At 43.7% G+C, this 22,225-nt stretch overlaps 1 protein-coding gene across 1 annotated transcript in view; it reads right to left on the reverse strand.

The window, feature by feature from the left end:
- Positions 1–567: 567 nt before the first annotated feature.
- The window catches only part of LOC116361740 (protein eyes shut homolog), a gene marked incomplete at its 3' end in the record, with an annotated part of 120,861 nt that continues 99,203 nt past the window's right edge, over positions 568–22,225 (reverse strand). Inside the window, exon 13 of the mRNA XM_031816060.1 lies at positions 568–744. Within this exon, the coding sequence (XP_031671920.1) occupies positions 568–744 (177 nt within the window). The remainder of the gene's footprint in view (positions 745–22,225) is intronic.

The raw sequence follows: 22,225 nt of genomic DNA on the forward strand, positions 1-22,225 counted from the left end.
GTAGCTCCAGAAAACATCTCCTCTAGTAGCTCCAGAAAACATCTCCTCTAGTAGCTCCAGAAAACATCTCCTCTAGTAGCTCCAGAAAACATCTCCTCTAGTAGCTCCAGAAAACATCTCCTCTAGTAGCTCCAGAAAAAATCTCCTCTAGTAGCTCCAGAAAACATCTCCTCTAGTAGCTCCTGAAAACATCTCCTCTAGGAGCTCCAGAAAACATCTCCTCTAGTAGCTCCAGAAAACATCTCCTCTAGTAGCTCCAGAAAACATCTCCTCTAGTAGCTCCAGAAAACATCTCCTCTAGTAGCTCCAGAAAACATCTCCTCTAGTAGCTCCTGAAAACATCTCCTCTAGGAGCTCCAGAAAACATCTCCTCTAGTAGCTCCAGAAACATCGATCCGAAGCTCTCGTCACTATTGTACTTTGTACTGCATTGGTGCATTGTGTTTCTGGGTTTTGCTCGTATCATGTTGTTTTCAGTTCTCCTCTGTAAAAGGGATTCTCAAATCTCAACGTAATCTCCTGATTAAACAAAGGAAACAAAAAGTGGAATGCCATGCTTGTACTTACTGTAGAGGATGGTGCCCTGTGTAGCTCTGGTTTTGACAGTCAGATAAAGGGTAACAGTGGTGTCTTTGGCAGGGTGAGAGGGATCCGCGCTGGCACCAGGAGCCTGCAGCAGAGAGCCAAGGGGAGGCAGCTCCAGGTACGACGTGCCGTTGAAAGAGGGGATGAATATTGTGGTATCTGAAAAGAAAAACATTCATTATAAAATTATTCCTGACTTGAATTAAATCAAACAACATTATATTAAACATCCCTGTGACATCACATTCAGCAGGACTAAAACTAATAGGTCATTATTCTATATTAAACATCCCCATGACATCACATACAGCAGGACTAAAACTAATAGGTCATTATTCTATATTAAACATCCCTGTGACATCACATACAGCAGGACTAAAACTAATAGGTCATTATTCTATATTAAAACAACCCCCGAACATCACATTCAGCAGGACTAAAACTAATAGGTCATTATTCTATATTAAACATCCCCATGACATCACATTCAGCAGGACTAAAACTAATAGGTCATTATTCTATATTAAACATCCCCATGACATCACATACAGCAGGACTAAAACTAATAGGTCATTATTCTATATTAAACATCCCTGTGACATCACATACAGCAGGACTAAAACTAATAGGTCATTATTCTAGATTAAACATCCTCATGACATCACATACAGCAGGTGTAACGATCCTCGTATGAAGGAGTGGAACAAAACGCAGCGTGGTAAGAGCTCATGATAAATTTAATCCTCAAAACACTCGAACAAAATAACAAAAAGGGAAAACCGAAATAGTCCTGTCAGGTGCAGACACTAAACAGAAAACAACTACCCACAAAATCCAAACGAAAAATGACAACTTATATATGATCCCGAATCAGAGACAACGCCTCTGATTGGGAACCACATCAACATAGAAATAAAGAAACTAGAATGCCCACCCTAGTCACACCCTGGCCTAACCAAAATAGAGAATAAAAACCTCTCTATGGCCAGGGCGGACTCCGGCCACAAAACCTGACTCTAAAGCTCTGGTGCGGGACATAGACCCCCCTCCGCCCGCAGATCCCTCCGCTTTGGTGGCGGCCCTGGTGCATGGACCTTCACTGGAGGAACCAGACCACCGATCATCAACGGAGGACCCGGACTGGGGACCGTCGCTGCAGGCCCCGGACTGGGGACCGTCGCTGAAGGCCCCAGACTGGGGACCGGCTCCGGACTGAGGACCGCCGCTGGAGGTTCCGGACAGTGGCCCGTTGTTGGAGGTTCCGGACTGTGAAACGTCGATGGAAGCTCTGGACTGGGAACTGTCACCAGAAGCTCTGGACTGGGAACTGTCGCCGGAAGCTCTGGACTGGGAACTGTCACCAGAAGCTCTGGACTGGGAACTGTCACCAGAAGCTCTGGACTGGGAACTGTCGCCGGAAGCTCTGGCCTGTGGAGGCGCACTGGAGGCCTGATACGTGGGACCGGGCTGAAGACACGCACCTCAGGGCGAGTGTGGGGATGAGGCACAGGATGTACTGGACTGTGGAGGCGCACAGGAGGTCTGGAGCATATAGCTGGCACAACCCGTCCTGGCTGGATGTTAATTTTGGCACAGGACGCACTGGGCTGTGCAGATGCACCGGAGACACAGTGCGCAGAGCCGGCGCAGGATATCCTGGTCCAAGGAGGTGTACTGGAGACCAGGAGCGCTGAGCCGGCACCATCCGTCCTGGCTGGATGCCCATTCTAGCCCAGCAAATGCGGGGAGCTGGAATAGAGCACAGCGGGCTAGAATGCACTCCACCGCATAACACGGTGCCTGACCAGTAACACGGTGCCTGACCAGTAACACGCTACCCACAGCAAGCACGAGGAGTCACCGACCTGACTCATGCAATCTCCTTGTCTGCCCCCCCCCCCCAAAGAATCTTGGAGCTGCCTCTCGGGCTTCTGTGCCAGTCGTGTACCCTCATATCGATACCGTTCCTCCTGTGCTATCTCCACCTGCTTCCATGGCAGGGTCTTGTCCCCATGGCAGGGTCTTGTCCCCTGCCATTACCTCCTCACAGGTCCAGGATGTCCTCCACTCCTCTTTCTCCTGGGACCAAGATGTCCACTCCTTTTTAGCATGCTGGTTGGTCCTTTCTTGGTGGGTTGTTCTGTCACGGTCGTCATAAAGAGGAGACCAAGGCGCAGGGTGGTAAGTGAACAAAACTCTTTAATAAAAGAGAGAACACTGAACAGAACTAAACAAAACAAGAAAACGAACCGTGAAGCAATATGGCTAGTGCAGAACAGGCAACTAAACAAAGAATAACAACCCACCAAATAACCAAGGGATATGGCTACCTAAATATGGTTCCCAATCAGAGACAACGAGAAACAGCTGCCTCTGAGAACCAATCTAGGCAACCATAGACATATAAACACCTAGACTAGAAAAAACCTCTAGACATACAAAAACCTCTAGACATACAAAAAACCCTAGACAATACAAAAACTAAACAAACCACCCTTGTCACACCCTGACCTAACCAAATAATAAAGAAAACAAAGATAACTAAGGTCAGGGTGTGACACTACTCTAGATATATGGGATAATAAAGACTCTACTCTAGATATATGGGATAATAAAGACTCTACTCTAGATATGTGGGATAATAAAGACTATACTCTAGATATATGGGATAATAAAGACTCTACTCTAGATATATGGGTTAATAAAGACTCTACTCTAGATATATGGGATAATAAAGACTCTACTCTAGATATATGGGATAATAAAGACTATACTCTAGATATATGGGATAATAAAGACTCTACTCTAGATATGTGGGATAATAAAGACTATACTCTAGATATATGGGATAATAAAGACTCTACTCTAGATATATGGGATAATAAAGACTCTACTCTAGATATATGGGATAATAAAGACTATACTCTAGATATATGGGATAATAAAGACTCTACTCTTGATATGTGGGATAATAAAGACTATACTCTAGATATATGGGATAATAAAGACTCTACTCTAGATATATGGGATAATAAAGACTATACTCTAGATATATGGGATAATAAAGACTCTACTCTAGATATATGGGATAATAAAGACTCTACTCTAGATATGTGGGATAATAAAGACTATACTCTAGATATATGGGATAATAAAGACTCTACTCTAGATATATGGGTTAATAAAGACTCTACTCTAGATATATGGGATAATAAAGACTCTACTCTAGATATGTGGGATAATAAAGACTATACTCTAGATATATGGGATAATAAAGACTCTACTCTAGATATATGGGATAATAAAGACTCTACTCTAGATATATGGGATAATAAAGACTATACTCTAGATATATGGGATAATAAAGACTCTACTCTAGATATGTGGGATAATAAAGACTATACTCTAGATATATGGGATAATAAAGACTCTACTCTAGATATATGGGATAATAAAGACTCTACTCTAGATATGTGGGATAATAAAGACTATACTCTAGATATATGGGATAATAAAGACTCTACTCTAGATATATGGGATAATAAAGACTCTACTCTAGATATATGGGATAATAAAGACTCTACTCTAGATATATGGGATAATAAAGACTCTACTCTAGATATGTGGGATAATAAAGACTATACTCTAGATATATGGGATAATAAAGACTCTACTCTAGATATATGGGATAATAAAGACTCTACTCTAGATATATGGGATAATAAAGACTCTACTCTAGATATGTGGGATAATAAAGACTCTACTCTAGATATATGGGATAATAAAGACTCTACTCTAGATATATGGGATAATAAAGACACTACTCTAGATATATGGGATAATAAAGACTCTACTCTAGATATGTGAAATAAAGACTATACTCTAGATATATGGGATAATAAAGACTCTACTCTAGATATATGGGATAATAAAGACACTACTCTACTCTAGATATATGGTATAATAAAGACTCTACTCTAGATATGTGGGATAATAAAGACTCTACTCTAGATACATGGGATAAAGACTATACTCTAGATATATGGGATAATAAAGACTCTACTCTAGATATGTGGGATAATAAAGACTATACTCTAGATATGTGGGATAATAAAGACTCTACTCTAGATATGTGGGATAATAAAGACTCTACTCTAGATATGTGGGATAATAAAGACACTACTCTAGATATATGGGATAATAAAGACTCTACTCTAGATATATGGGATAATAAAGACTCTACTCTAGATATATGGGATAATAAAGACTCTACTCTAGATATGTGGGATAATAAAGACTCTAATCTAGATATGTAGGATAATAAAGACTCTAATCTAGACATGCCACTCACCCATTAGACAACACTATCATCAAGCTGAGCTCAGAAGACCATTGTATCTATAACTTTAACTGTTTTCAGTCACACATATTTACAACCTAGTTTTATGATATTTCTGTCTCTTACCCTAAACATGCTATGTGACATAACGAATATGTCAGATCAGGTAACATATAACTAACTACATTGGGAGACAACTAGCTTAGCTTAAATTTGTGGCTCTCAGCTTAGCAACATACCTCATAGTTGTGAGCTCCAGGAGCGTCCGTATAGGCAATCCCAACTACATTGGTTAAAGGACACTATTTTGCCATATTCTAATATATGTATATATTGTATATAGTTCATAGTGAGTGATGAGTCCAGAGACGAGACGAGGACAATTACCATCTGGTTAGCACTCTATTTCTCTGACCATTAAGCTTTTCTTCAGCTCATTTAATCAGCTCATCAGATAACATGGAAAGTTATCAATCATACAAGTATAATAAAGCAGTTTGGAAATACTCCTAAGATATTACAGTGAACATACTCCTAGTATATTACAGTGAACATACTCCTAAGATATTACAGTGAACATACTCCTAGTATAGTACAGTGAACATACTGCTAGTATATTACAGTGAACATACTCCTAGTAGAGTACAGTGAACATACTCCTAGTATATTACAGTGAACATACTCCTAGTATATTACAGTGAACATACTCCTAGTATATTACAGTGAACATACTGCTAGTATATTACAGTGAACATACTCCTAGTATATTACAGTGAACATACTCCTAGTATATTACAGTGAACATACTCCTAGTATATTACAGTGAAAATACTCCTAGTATATTACAGTGAACATACTGCTAGTATATTACAGTGAACATACTCCTAGTATATTACAGTGAACATACTCCTAGTATATTACAGTGAACATACTGCTAGTATATTACAGTGAACATACTCCTAGTAGAGTACAGTGAACATACTCCTAGTATATTACAGTGAACATACTCCTAGTATATTACAGTGAACATACTCCTAAGATATTACAGTGAACATACTCCTAGTATATTACAGTGAACATACTCCTAGTATAGTACAGTGAACATACTCCTAGTATATTACAGTGAACATACTCCTAGTATATTACAGTGAACATACTCCTAAGATATTACAGTGAACATACTGATAGTATATTACAGTGAACATTCTCCTAGTATATTACAGTGAACATACTCCTAGTAGAGTACAGTGAACATACTCCTAGTAGAGTACAGTGAACATACTCCTAAGATATTACAGTGAACATACTCCTAGTATAGTACAGTGAACATACTCCTAGTATATTACAGTGAACATACTCCTAGTATATTACAGTGAACATACTCCTAAGATATTACAGTGAACATACTCCTAGTATATTACAGTGAACATACTCCTAGTATATTACAGTGAACATACTCCTAGTATATTACAGTGAACATACTCCTAGTATAGTACAGTGAACATACTCCTAGTATATTACAGTGAACATACTCCTAGTATATTACAGTGAACATACTCCTAGTAGAGTACAGTGAACATACTCCTAGTATATTACAGTGAACATACTCCTAGTATATTACAGTGAACATACTGCTAGTATATTACAGTGAACATACTGCTAGTATATTACAGTGAACATACTGCTAGTATATTACAGTGAACATACTGCTAGTATATTACAGTGAACATACTGCTAGTATATTACAGTGAACATACTCCTAGTATATTACAGTGAACATACTCCTAGTATATTACAGTGAACATACTCCTAGTATATTACAGTGAACATACTCCTAGTATATTACAGTGAACACACTCCTAGTATATTACAGTGAACATACTCCTAGTATATTACAGTGAACATACTCCTAGTATATTACAGTGAACATACTCCTAGTATATTACAGTGAACATACTCCTAGTATATTACAGTGAACATACTCCTAGTATATTACAGTGAACATACTCCTAGTATATTACAGTGAACATACTCCTAGTATAGTACAGTGAACATACTCCTAGTATATTACAGTGAACATGCTCCTAGTATATTACAGTGAACACACTCCTAGTAGAGTACAGTGAACATACTACTGTTTTTTATTATGAACACATTCCTCTGACTTTTTTCCATCACCACAAAAATATAACTGCAATAATCTATAATCTAAGCAATTGGAAATACTACAGGCTAAAATAAATAAGATAAAATGTTCAGAAAAAGCTCCTTCCCTCTCCCTGTCCCCTCTTCCCACCCTGACAGTTAGGCTATGAGCAGTCAGACTTGCCCAGTCAGGTCTGCTTGGCCGCTGTGTTATCTCCCCAGAGGATGACAGAGGGTGATGACTTTAACAGGGTCTGGATGGAGGGGTCTGGAGGAGAGGGTGATGACTTTAACAGGGGCAGGATGGAGGGGGCTGGATGAGAGGGTGATAACTTTAACAGGGGCAGGATGGAGGGGGCTGGATGAGAGGGTGATAACTTTAATAGGGGCAGGATGGAGGGGGCTGGATGAGAGGGTGATAACTTTAACAGGGGCAGGATGGAGGGGGGGCAAAGTAGATGGGGATGACTTTAACAGGGATGGAGGGTGCTGGAGGAGAGGGTGATGACTTTAACAGGGGCAGGATGGAGGGGGGGGGGCAGAGTAGAGGGGGATGACTAACAGGGATGGAGGGGGCTGGAGAAGAGGGTGATAACTTTAACAGGGTCTGGATGGAGGGGGCTGGAATAGAGAATGAGGACATTAACAGGGTCTGGATGGAAGGGGATGACTTTAACAGGGGCAGGATGGAGGGGGTTGGAGGAGAAGGTGATGACTTTAACAGGGGCAGGATAGAGGGGGATGGAGGAGAGGGTGATCACTTTAACAGGGGCAGGATCGAGGGGTATGGAGGAGAGGGTGATAACTTTAACAGGGGCAGGATGGAGGGGGGTGGAGGAGAGGGTGATGACTTTAAAAGGGGCTGGATGAGGGGGGGCGGAGGAGAGGGGGATGACTTTAACAGGGGGTGGATGGAGGGGGGATGAGGGAGAAGTGGAGGATGGTGGAGGATGATCCTACTCAGGTAGGGAACTCCACCAGGTGGTAATGATGATCTGTTGGCTTCCACACAAAGGTCAGAGGATTAGGACTGCTGACTGTCAGGGTACAGTAGTAACATGTCAGAGGATTAGGACTGGTGACTGTCAGGGTACAGTAGTAACATGTCAGAGGATTAGGACTGGGGACTCTGTCAGGGTACAGCAGTAACATGTCAGAGGATTAGGACTGGTGACTGTCAGGGTACAGCAGTAACATGTCAGAGGATTAGGACTGGTGACTGTCAGGGTACAGTAGTAACATGTCAGAGGATTAGGACTGGTGACTGTCAGGGTACAGTAGTAACATGTCATAGTATTAGGACTGGTGACTCTGTCAGGGTACAGTAGTAACATGTCAGAGGATTAGGACTGGTGACTGTCAGGGTACAGTAGTAACATGTCAGAGGATTAGGGCTGGGGTCTGCGGCTAGAGATGGAGGTTAGGGGCTGGGGGCCGAGGGCCAGGAGCTGGGGGCTGTTCAGTCTTCCTGTCAATGCTAATGATTTGGACTGTTCAGTCTTCCTGTCAATGCTAATGGTTTGGGCTGTTCAGTCTTCCTGTCAATGTTAATGATTTGGACTGTTCAGTCTTCCTGTCAATGCTAATGGTTTGGGCTGTTCAGTCTTCCTGTCAATGCTAATGGTTTGGGCTGTTCAGTCTTCCTGTCAATGCTAATGGTTTGGGTTGTTCAGTCTTCCTGTCAATGCTAATGATTTGGACTGTTCAGTCTTCCTGTCAATGCTAATGGTTTGGACTGTTCAGTCTTCCTGTCAATGCTAATGGTTTGGACTGTTCAGTCTTCCTGTCAATGCTAATGGTTTGGACTGTTCAGTCTTCCTGTCAATGCTAATGGTTTGGACTGTTCAGTCTTCCTGTCAATGCTAATGGTTTGGGTTGTTCAGTCTTCCTGTCAATGCTAATGGTTTGGACTGTTCAGTATTCCTGTCAATGCTAATGGTTTGGACTGTTCAGTTCCATACCCCATCATTCCCCATTATTAAGCATGTATTTTGTTATAATGTAACCATACCATCAACATAATGTTCCTATAACATTGGCATAATATCCCCATAACATTGCCATAACATCCCCATAACATCCCCATACTATCCAGAAATGCACCTTTGCTTGTTTGCGTTTGTTTTAAAGTGGTGGGATTAGGGACAATATTAGGGCCAATCTGAGTTTGTTAGTATTAATCAAGCCATTTTTGTTAATTTCAACAATGGGCCAATATCCTCCAAATGCAAAACAAACCTATGAAGAGTTAGGACTTGGGGAAATGAGGCGTGTTGAGGGTCATGATGGATCCAGAAACCAGTGTGAATAATTAGCTGCTTCGCTGCTCATGACTTCTTTCCTAGCCCCCATCCTCATTTTACTCTGCTACTCATTTTGGCGATCACTTAGCTTTCAATTTAAGGCTTACAGACCTGACAGACTCTTTTGTCAGGGTCTACGACCCACTGTGTCTTCCCTGATAAAGATCATTTATCAGAGATTAATGGTTTGCACACACAGCTGACCTGGCTCTGACTGAATAGTACCTGTGTGACCAGGCTGCTTGAGAAAGAATGGTCTGGCCTGGTCACCAGGATGAAGCATATGATAGGCCAGGTTCCAATGTTCATACTTGCTTAATAGTTAGTGAAGCGATGTATTGGTCATGCTATGTAAATGGTATGCCAGTGTGCCCCAACAAGGCTTGTAAATGGAAAGTATTATTACTGTAGTTGTTAGCCTACACATGAACATAATAAACGAGTCATTAGATGATACTGTACTGTATGTCATTATAACTAGCAGGGAGAAGAGAGAGAGAGAGTTGACTGGTCAAGTTATCAATCACGTGACAGGCAGGCGGACAGGCAGACAGGAGGCGGACATGCAGGGGATAGGCAGGCAGACACGGGACAGACAAGCAGGGGGCAGGCAGGCAGACACGGGACAGACAAGCAGGGGGCAGGCAGGCAGACACGGGACAGACAAGCAGGGGGCAGGCAGGCAGACACGGGACAGACAAGCAGGGGGCAGGCAGGCAGACACGGGACAGACAAGCAGGGGGCAGGCAGGCAGACACGGGACAGACAAGCAGGGGGCAGGCAGGCAGACACGGGACAGACAAGCAGGGGGCAGGCAGGCAGACAGGGGACAGTGGGCTGGGGGGAGACGGGGCAGACAGGCAGGGGTTAGGCAGGCAGACAGCGGAGAGTGGGCTGGGGGAGACGGGGCAGACAGGCAGACAGGGGACAGTGGGCTGGGGGGAGACGGGGCAGACAGGCAGGGGTTAGGCAGGCAGACAGCGGACAGTGGGCTGGGGGGAGACGGGGCAGACAGGCAGACAGGGGACAGTGGGCTGGAGGGAGACGGGGCAGACAGGCAGACAGGGGACAGTGGGCTGGGGGGAGACGGGGCAGACAGGCAGACAGGTGACAGTAGGCTGGGGGGAGACGGGGCAGACAGGCAGACAGGGGACAGTGAGCTGGGGGGAGACGGGGCAGACAGGCAGACAGGGGACAGTGGGCTGGGGGGAGACGGGGCAGACAGGCAGACAGGGGACAGTGGGCTGGGGGGAGACTGGGCAGACAGGCAGACAGGGGACAGTGGGCTGGGGGGAGACGGGGCAGACAGGCAGGGGTTAGGCAGGCAGACAGGGGACAGTGGGCTGGGGGAGATGGGGCAGACAGGGGAAAGTGGGCTGGGGGGGACGAGGCAGGCAGGCAGACAGGGGACAGTGGGCTGGGGGAGACGGGGCAGACAGGCAGGGGTTAGGCAGGCAGACAGCGGACAGTGGGCTGGGGGGAGATGGGGCAGACATGCAGGGGTTAGGCAGACAGACAGGGGACAGTGGGCTGGGGGGAGACGGGGCAGACAGGCAGACAGGGGACAGTGGGCTGGAGGGAGACGGGGCAGACAGGCAGACAGGGGACAGTGGGCTGGGGGGAGACGGGGCACACAGGCAGACAGGGGATAGGCAGGCAGACACGGGACAGACAAGCAGGGGGTTAGGCAGGCAGACAGGGGACAGTGGGCTGGGGGGAGACAGGGCAGGGGGCAGACAGGCAGGGGGCAGACAAGAGGCATGCAGGGGGCAGGGGTCAGACAGGGGGTAGGGAGGGGCAGGAGGCAGACAGGGGGTGGGGGCAGGGAGGGGAGCAGGCAGGGGCAGGGAGGATGGTGGGGGCAGGGAGGGGAGTAGGAAGGGTGCAGACAGACAAGGGGCAGACAGACATGGGGAAGGGGGGCAGGCAGACAGGCAGGAAGCAGACAAACAGATAGGGGGCAGGCAGGGAACAGGCAGACAGACAAACAAACATACAGGTGTCTGTGACTTAATCTAATATGTGAGAGGATGCAGCAGTGTTGTTGTCACCCCGTAAAGTTGCTGTGGTACAGACATATTACTGTGGTACAATAATATACTAAGTTACTGTGGTACAGACATATTACTGTGGTACAATAATATACTAAGTTACTGTGGTACAGACATATTACTGTGGTACAATAATATACTAAGTTACTGTGGTACAGACATATTACTGTGGTACAATAATATACTAAGTTGCTGTGGTACAGACATATTACTGTGGTACAATAATATACTAAGTTGCTGTGGTACAGACATATTACTGTGGTACAATAATATACTAAGTTGCTGTGGTACAGACATATTACTGTGGTACAATAAGTTGCTGTGGTACAGACATACTACTGTTTTACAATAATACACTTCTAGACCAGGGACTTTGTCAGCATGACAGCCTTTAGACTTCTACTTCAAACTTCAGGCTGTCAGTGTGTGTGAGTGTGTCAAACAGCGTCTGTGTGTGTGTGTGTGTGTGTGTGTGTGTGTGTGTGTGTGTGTGTCAAACAGCATCTGTGTGTGTGTGTGTGTGTGCGTGCGTGTACATGTGTGAGCGCGAGTGTATGAGGGACGAAGGGGGACTGACTAGCAAAGCCCATCACTAGCAGAGTGCTCAGTGCGTCACATGAGATTGCACCGTGGTTAATACGCTGGGACTGGGATGCCTTTCAACTCTATACCAATCTGTTTAACTCAGCATAAACTAGTGCAGCATGCCAGCGCTGGGATGCGTCCCAAATGGCAACCCATTACCTACATAGTGCACTACTTTGGACTGAAGCACTATGGGATAGCCCATTGGCTCTGGTCAAAAGTAGTGCACTATATAGGGAATGGGGTGCTGGTGTTTAGGGGAGGGCGGCGTAACGAGTGTGATGAACCGCGGTATAGGCTATAGAGCGTCATTAATGGACGTCTGGGAAAACAAACTCCAGGAGAACAAGTAAATGGATCTCATAGTTGTTTAGATGATTATTATTCTTTCATTACAAAATGTTTTCGTCAATCTTAGAGAAAAAAAGTGCTCTCTAGAACCTAAAAAAGTTATCCAGCTGTCCTCATAAGAGAACCCATTGAAGAACCCTTTTTGTTTCCAGGTAGAACCCTTTTGGTGCCAGAAAGGGTTCTCCGACCAATAGCTGAAGAACCTTTTCGGAAACATTTAGCCTTTTTTCTCTAAGAGTGTATGTTGATGTTATCGACTGTTCATTTATAAGGAAGATAAACCTTTCCTCTTAGGACCACGGTAAAGGTACTGTTTCACAAAATAATATGAGATTACTGAATATAATTTAATTTGAATATTCCTGTATGACATTTTTGGCTATTGTAAGAACCCTTCTCCACTGTGACCCAACACCTTCCTAATATTGAGTTGCACCCCCTTTTTGCCCTCAGAACAGCCTTAATTCATCGGGGTATGGACTGCAAGGTGTCAAAATCTTTCCACAGGGATGCCGGCCCATGTTGACTCCAGTACTTCCCGCTCATAGCGTTCACCTGGATTCACCTGGTCAGTCTATGTCAGGTGTACCTAATGTTTTGTGTACTCAGTGCACATGAGAGTAAATTACCAAATATACGGTACTACTTTGACATGTTGTGACACGCTAAAATACATCCAGGTTAAGAGTTCATCTAGTACTTCCTTTTTATTCTCTGGAGACCTCTATTTCTGTCTACCAGATAGCTAGCTCTGCTGAATCAATATTAGATGCCTCTATTTCCGTCTACCAGCTAGCTAGCTCTGCTGAATCAATATTAGATGCCTCTATTTCCGTCTACCAGCTAGCTAGCTCTGCTGAATCAATATTAGATGCCTCTATTTCCATCTACCAGCTAGCTAGCTCTGCTGAATCAATATTAGATGCCTCTATTTCCATCTACCAGCTAGCTAGCTCTGGTGAATCAATATTAGATGCCTCTATTTCTGTCTACCAGCTAGCTAGCTCTGGTGAATCAATATTAGATGCCTCTATTTCCATCTACCAGCTAGCTAGCTCTGGTGAATCAATATTAGATGCCTCTATTTCTGTCTACCAGCTAGCTAGCTCTGGTGAATCAATATTAGATGCCTCTATTTCTGTCTACCAGCTAGCTAGCTCTGGTGAATCAATATTAGATGCCTCTATTTCCATCTACCAGCTAGCTAGCTCTGGTGAATCAATATTAGATGCCTCTATTTCTGTCTACCAGCTAGCTAGCTCTGGTGAATCAATATTAGATGCCTCTATTTCTGTCTACCAGCTAGCTAGCTCTGCTGAATCAATATTATAAACAAAATTGTCACCAAGCACATCTCACTCATTAGTATAGGTCAAGTTATGTATATAAAATATGTTAGGGCCGTGCAGAGGGATTTTGCACACATTTAGCGGGGGTAGGCTGCATACTAATATTAAACACTCAAAGAAATCCTTCAAGGGTCTGGGTGATTATTCGGTATTTCTTTCCCATGGGACAGATGGGGCTGTAATGTAGGCTATACATTTAGCTAGCCCATTGCAGCCCTGGAGATAATATAGGAGACTCTGTTGCTTTGCTGAAGCAAATAGAGAGACTAACAACAAGGTGTCAAAAGAGGGTGGAAGGGTACACAATCAGACCTAGTACACGGTTTTAGTTGAGACAGAAAGGGACTAAAGGTTGTGTCACTTCTTTGAACAGTGTTTAGCGACACATTCAATGTGCTTTGGAGTGTTTGACAACACCTGATTTCAGGTGTGAAAGTAGAAGGTTTATCTACTGCATGAATAGTTAATTCCTGGCTGGTTTAGAGAAAAGGTCACAGTGCCATCACATCACTTAATGATTCCCCACCAGGCTATGCAATGTAGGCTATTCCCTTGCTGTTTATCCCAGTATTTTGCCCTGAGAGGATGTAACGTTTTGCACCACTATGAGCTATATTTTTAGAGATCAGTTCAAATGAAAGTGAAAAAGGAAAATGTTGCTAGGCAGTTATCTAACACAGTGACAACACTGAACTGAAATGACTGTATCCAGTAGTGCCACTGTTCTAACACAGTGACAACACTGAACTGAAATGACTGTATCCAGTAGTGCCACTGTTCTAACACAGTGACAACACTGAACTGAAATGACTGTATCCAGTAGTGCCACTGTTCTAACACAGTGACAACACTGAACTGAAATGACTGTATCCAGTAGTGCCACTGTTCTAACACAGTGACAACAGTGAACTGAAATGACTGTATCCAGTAGTGCCACTGTTCTAACACAGTGACAACACTGAACTGAAATGACTGTATCCAGTAGTGCCACTGTTTAAACACAGTGACAACAGTGAACTGAAATGACTGTATCCAGTAGTGCCACTGTTCTAACACAGTGACAACAGTGAACTGAAATGACTGTATCCAGTAGTGCCACTGTTCTAACACAGTGACAACAGTGAACTGAAATGACTGTATCCAGTAGTGCCACTGTTCTAACACAGTGACAACACTGAACTGAAATGACTGTATCCAGTAGTGCCACTGTTCTAACATAGGGACAACACTGAACTGAAATGACTGTATCCAGTAGTGCCACTGTTCTAACACAGTGACAACAGTGAACTGAAATGACTGTATCCAGTAGTGCCACTGTTCTAACACAGTGACAACAGTGAACTGAAATGACTGTATCCAGTAGTGCCACTGTTTAAACAGCCACATCTAACTACTGACTAAAACATTTAAACAAAGTTGGGATCCTTAATGTTAAGAAAAATCCCTAGAAACATTGTTTTTCCCCCCACAAAATTTGAATCACAGTGCAGTTATCATAAAACATATTATTTTCCTTGTTATAGCCTAACTCAGGGATGGCATCTGGTGGCCCGCGGGAAGCCCCCCCCCCTTTTGAAAGCTCAGTCACAATTAGCCCAGGTTCAGCTAACATTCTTTAGATTGCTAAGTTAGCGGCCAGCTATCTAAACTTGTTGTTATCATGGTATCATGAATTACCGGCCGGGGGTCCCCTATTGATTTTGTTTGTCAGTCTCACTCAGATGCAAACATTTCTCTACACCCTGTAAAACAGCAAAACATTTTGATGGGGGGGGGTGGATGTGGGTATGCAGCCTCGCGAGCAGATTGTTTGTGGCCCCTACCCCCATCAAAGTTGCTAACTAGATGGTAGGCTATAAAGCCCGGGCGGTCACCACACGACATATAAAATAGTAACACTGCTAAAGCCTCTCTCATTAAATGACCGTCTTTCCAGGAGTTTGTTGTCTTGCCAACGTCGTGGTGCGCAGAAGAAACAATGTGGCACAGACAAGATTCTTCACTTGGTCTTGAGGATTCTGCATACCACGCTGTCTCACTAAAACAATGATGTGATGATGCGATTAGATTTAACGTAGCTACGACAAGCTGTGGCTCAAAGCAGCCTCAAAAATGTTTTCAGTCCGACATTCATGTACAGAGTTGAAGTATCTAGCCAATACATTTTGAGTTGAATAACACTGCGTGTAAAGAGCTTGTCAGAGCTGTAACAATTTAACTCTTTGGCAAGTGCAAAAGCATACTAGTAGTAGTCATGGTTACTACTCGAGATCTCATTGGCTATTACACAGATCAGTTAACATTAAACGTCGGTGAGTAGCCAATGACTTGGGGATTTTGTCTCTGATCTCAACATCTCATAGTCTACACCTGACTTTAGGCTACTTTGGTGAACTTGCGAGGCATGCAAGACAAGAAATTGCGAGATACAGATTACCAAGACATTCCCTCTTGCTGGCCTGCCTTCCCCCTCTTCTCTCTCCCTCTTGCTGGCCTGCCCCCTCTTCTCTCTTCCTTGTGCTGGCCTGCCTGCCCCCTCTTCTCTCTCCCTCATGCTGGCTGCCTGCCTGCCCCCTCTTCTCTCTCCATTGTGCTGGCCTGCCTGCACCTCTTCTCTCTCCCTCGTGCTGGCCTGCCTGCCTGCCCCCTCTTCTCTCTTCTCTCTTCCTCGTGCTGGCCTGCCTGCCTGCCCCCTCTTCTCTCTTCCTCGTGCTGGCCTGCCTGCACCTCTTCTCTCTCCCTCGTGCTGGCCTGCCTGCACCTCTTCTCTCTCCCTCGTGCTGGCCTGCCTGCACCTCTTCTCTCTCCCTCGTGCTGGCCTGCCTGCACCTCTTCTCTCTCCCTCGTGCTGGCCTGCCTGCACCTCTTCTCTCTCCCTCGTGCTGGCCTGCCTGCACCTCTTCTCTCTCCCTCGTGCTGGCCTGCCTGCACCTCTTCTCTCTCCCTCGTGCTGGCCTGCCTGCACCTCTTCTCTCTCCCTCGTGCTGGCCTGCCTGCACCTCTTCTCTCTCCCTCGTGCTGGCCTGCCTGCACCTCTTCTCTCTCCCTCGTGCTGGCCTGCCTGCACCTCTTCTCTCTCCCTCGTGCTGGCCTGCCTGCACCTCTTCTCTCTCCCTCGTGCTGGCCTGCCTGCACCTCTTCTCTCTCCCTCGTGCTGGCCTGCCTGCACCTCTTCTCTCTCCCTCGTGCTGGCCTGCCTGCACCTCTTCTCTCTCCCTCGTGCTGGCTCGCCAAAGATCTGTATATAATGAAAAGATGCACCAGTGGTGGAAAAAGTAGTCAATTGTCATACTTAGTAAATAGTAAAGATATCTTAATAGAACATGACTCAAGTAAAAGTGAAAGTCACCCAGTAAAATACTACTTAAGTAAAAGTCTAAAACTATTTGGTTTTTAAATATACTTAAGTATCAAAGACGGCACCATTTCCAGTTTTTTAAATGTATTTACGGATAGCCAGGGGCACACTCCAACACTCAGACATCATTCACAGACAAAGCATTTGTGTTTAGTGAGTCCACCAGATCAGAGGCAGTAGGGATGACCAGGGCTGTTCTCTGTTTAGTGAGTCCACCAGATCAGAGGCAGTAGGGATGACCAGGGCTGTTCTCTGTTTAGTGAGTCCACCAGATCAGAGGCAGTAGGGATGACCAGGGCTGTTCTCTGTTTAGTGAGTCCTCCAGATCAGAGGCAGTAGGGATGACCAAGGATGTTCTCTGTTTAGTGAGTCCACCAGATCAGAGGCAGTAGGGATGACCAAGGATGTTCTCTGTTTAGTGAGTCCACCAGATCAGAGGCAGTAGGGATGACCAGGGCTGTTCTCTGTTTAGTGAGTCCACCAGATCAGAGGCAGTAGGGATGACCAGGGCTGTTCTCTTGATAAGTGCATCAATTTGACATGTCCTGCTTAGCATAAACAAATGTAACTTTTGGGTGACATGGAAAATATCTGGAGTAAAACGTACATTATTTTCTTTAGGAATGTAGTGAAGTAAAGGAAAAAAATGGAAATAGTAAAGTACAGAAACCCCCAAAATGATATAAGTAGTACTTTAAAGTATTTTTGCTTAAGTACTATCCACCCCTGGTCTTCACCCTAACAATGGGAGTCGTTGTCCCAGAGGTGGGAAGGCAGACAAGCTTAGGTCCAAAGGCTTATTTTGGACATATTTTGACGAGAGTAAAACATTTCACTTTGACTTTTACTCCCTGTCTACACTAATGATGCGAGTGTGTGTTCATTCTTTGGTCTGTTGTCCTGTCTTCGGTCGGTTGCTTGTAGAATGTCCTAGCCTATTCATTGATGATAGGCCCTGCTTTACAGAAGTTGCTTGTAGAATGTCCTAGCCTATTCATTGATGATAGGCCCTGCTTTACTGAAGTTGCTTGTAGAATGTCCTAGCCTATTCATTGATGATAGGCCCTGCTTTACAGAAGTTGCGAGACATTGCAAGCCAAGAAATTCCAAGATACAGCATTGCATTGTGAGATACCGTTTTTGATTGCCGATAGATAGGATGTCTGGTGGCTGACCTATACTGATAGACAGGCCTAGTGCACGGTTTTAACTGTCTGTCTGATAGCTGACCTGCCTATACTGATAGATAGGCCTAGTGCACGGTTTTAACTGTCTGTCTGATAGCTGACCTGCCTATACTGATAGATAGGCCTAGTGCACGGTTTTAACTGTCTGTCTGATAGCTGACATGCCTATACTGATAGATAGGCCTAGTACACGGTTCTGACTGTCTGTCTGATAGCTGACCTGCCTATACTGATAGATAGGCCTAGTGCACGGTTCTGACTATCTGTCTGGTAGCTGACCTGCCTATACTGATAGATAGGCCTAGTGCACGGTTCTGATTGTTTGCCTGGTGGCTGACCTGCCTATACTAATAGATAGGCCTAGTGCACGGTTCTGACTATCTGTCTGGTGGCTGACCTGCCTATACTGATAGATAGGCCTAGTGCACGGTTCTGACTATCTGTCTGGTGGCTGACCTGCCTATACTGATAGATAGGCCTAGTGCACGGTTCTGACCATCTGTCTGGTGGCTGACCTGCCTATACTGATAGATAGGCCTAGTGCATGGTTCTGACTGTCTGTCTGGTAGCTGACCTGCCTATACTGATAGATAGGCCTAGTGCACGGTTCTGACTGTCTGTCTGGTAGCTGACCTGCCTATACTGATAGATAGGCCTAGTGCACGGTTCTGACTGTCTGTCTGGTGGCTGACCTGCCTATACTGATAGATAGGCCTAGTGCACGGTTCTGACTGTCTGTCTGGTAGCTGACCTGCCTATACTGATAGATAGGCCTAGTGCACGGTTCTGACTGTCTGTCTGGTGGCTGACCTATACTGATAGATAGGCCTAGTGCACGGTTCTGACTATCTGTCTGGTGGCTGACCTGCCTATACTGATAGATAGGCCTAGTGCACGGTTCTGACCATCTGTCTGGTGGCTGACCTGCCTATACTGATAGATAGGCCTAGTGCACGGTTCTGACCATCTGTCTGGTGGCTGACCTGCCTATACTGATAGATAGGCCTAGTGCACGGTTCTGACCATCTGTCTGGTGGCTGACCTGCCTATACTGATAGATAGGCCTAGTGCACGGTTCTGACTGTCTGTCTGGTAGCTGACCTGCCTATACTGATAGATAGGCCTAGTGCACGGTTCTGACTGTCTGTCTGGTAGCTGACCTGCCTATACTGATAGATAGGCCTAGTGCACGGTTCTGACTGTCTGTCTGGTAGCTGACCTGCCTATACTGATAGATAGGCCTAGTGCACGGTTCTGACTGTCTGTCTGGTGGCTGACCTGCCTATACTGATAGATAGGCCTAGTGCACGGTTCTGACTGTCAGCTCCTACAACTGACTCACATGAACTGTTTGAACAGCGACATCTAGATTCTGACTCATATGACTGGTTTGAACAGCCACATCCCACATAACTACTGTCACCTTGTGTGTGTGTGTGTGTGTGTGTGTGTGTGTGTGTGTGTGTGTGTGTGATGAGTGAGTCTGATGAGTGTGAGATAGAAGTCACCCAGTCAATTACTGTTGCCCGTATTCATAAAGTGTTTCAGAGGAGTGCTGATCTAGGATCAGGTCCCCCCTGTCCATGTAATCTTACTTATTATTATCTAAAAGGCAGAAATGATCCTAGATCAGCACTCCTACTCAGAGATGCTTTATGAATACCGGCCCTGCACTCTAGCAGATAACCTGCACCTCAAATCTCCCAGATAACCTGCACCTCATATGTCTCCCTGATAACACAGAAACCTAATCAGTTTGTCACCCGAAGACAGTTATTGATCTCAGCAAAATCAAAATTCTGACCTTTCAGTCACTCATTTTTATTATTTATACCATATAACATCAATTCCTTTACTATATAACATCCTTTACTATATAACATCCATTCCTTTACCATCTAACATCCATTCCTTTACTATATAACATCCTTTACTATATAACATCCATTCCTTTAGCATCTAACATCCATTCCTTTACTATATAACATACTTTACTATATAACATCCATTCCTTTACCATCTAACATCCTTTACTATATAACATCCATTCCTTTACCATCTAACATCCATTCCTTTACTATATAACATCCTTTACTATATAACATCTTTTACCATCTAACATCCATTCCTTTACTATATAACATCCATTACCATCTAACATCCATTACCATCTAGCATCCATTCCTTTACTATATAACATCCATTCCTTTACCATCTAACATCCATTCCATTACTATATAACATCCATTCATTTACTATATAACATCCTTAACTATATAACATCCTTTACTATATAACATCCATTACCATCTAACATCCTTTACTATATAACATCCATTCCCATCTAACACCCATTCCTTTGCTATATAACATCCATTACCATCTAACATCCATTCCTTTACTATATAACATCCATTACATCTAACATCCATTACCATCTAACATCCATTACCATCTAACATCCATTACCATCTAACATCCTTTACTATATAACATCCATTCCTTTACTATATAACATCCATTCCTTTACTGTATAAAATCCATTCCTTTACTATATAACCACCATTACCATCTAACATCCATTCCTTTACTATATAACATCCATTCCTTTACTATATAACATCCTTTACCATCTAACATCCATTCCTTTACTATATAACATCCTTTACTATATAACATCCATTCCTTTACTATATAACATCCATTCCTTTACTATATAACATCCTTTACCATCTAACATCCATTCCTTTACTATATAACATCCATTACTATATAACATCCATTCCTTTACTATATAACATCCTTTACTATATAACATCCTTTACCATCTAACATCCATTCCTTTACTATTTAACAACCATTCCTTTACCATCTAACACATATTACCATCTAACATCCTTTACCATCTAACATCCTTTACTATATAACATCCATTACCATCTAACATCCTTTACTATATAACATCCATTGCCATCTAACATCCTTTACTATATAACATCCATTACCATCTAACATTCATTACCATCTAACATCCTTTACCATATAACATCCATTGCCATCTAACATCCTTTACTATATAACATCCATTGCCATCTAACATCCTTTACTATATAACATCCATTACCATCTAACATTCATTACCATCTAACATCCTTTACTATATAACATCCATTGCCATCTAACATCCTTTACTATATAACATCCGGGCGGCAGGGTAGCCTAGTGGTTAGAGCGTTGGACTAGTAACTGAAAGGTTGCAAGTTCGAATCCCCGAGCTGACAAGGTACAATCTGTCGTTCTGCCCCTGAACAGGCAGTTAACCCACTGTTCCTAGGCCGTCATTGAAAATAAGAATTTGTTCTTAACTGACTTGCCTACTAAGATTCATTACCATCTAGTATCCTTTACCATCTAACATCCATTCCTTTACATCTAACATCCTTTACCATCTAACATCCATTCCTTTATCATCTAACATCCATTACCATCTAACATCCATTACCATCTAACATCCATTCCTTTACCATCTAACATTCATTACCATCTAACATCCATTCCTTTACCATCTAACATCCATTACCATCTAACATCCATTCCTTTACCATCTAACATCCATTACCATCTAACATCCATTCCTTTACTATATAACATCCATTACCATCTAACATCCATTACCATCTAATATCCTTTACCATCTAACATCCATTACCATCTAACATCCATTACCATCTAACATCCATTACCATCTAACATCATTTACCATCTAACATCCATTACCATCTAACATCCATTACCATCTAACATCCATTACCATCGAACATCCATTCCTTTACTATATAACATCCATTACCATCTAACATCCTTTACCATCCAACATCCATTACCATCTAACATCCATTCCTTTACCATCTAACATCCATTACCATCTAATGTCCTTTACCATCTAACATCCATTACCATCTAACATCATTT

This window comes from Oncorhynchus kisutch, unplaced genomic scaffold (genome assembly GCF_002021735.2).
Source record: "Oncorhynchus kisutch isolate 150728-3 unplaced genomic scaffold, Okis_V2 scaffold738, whole genome shotgun sequence".
In the NCBI taxonomy this organism is placed as follows: Eukaryota; Metazoa; Chordata; class Actinopteri; order Salmoniformes; family Salmonidae; genus Oncorhynchus; species Oncorhynchus kisutch.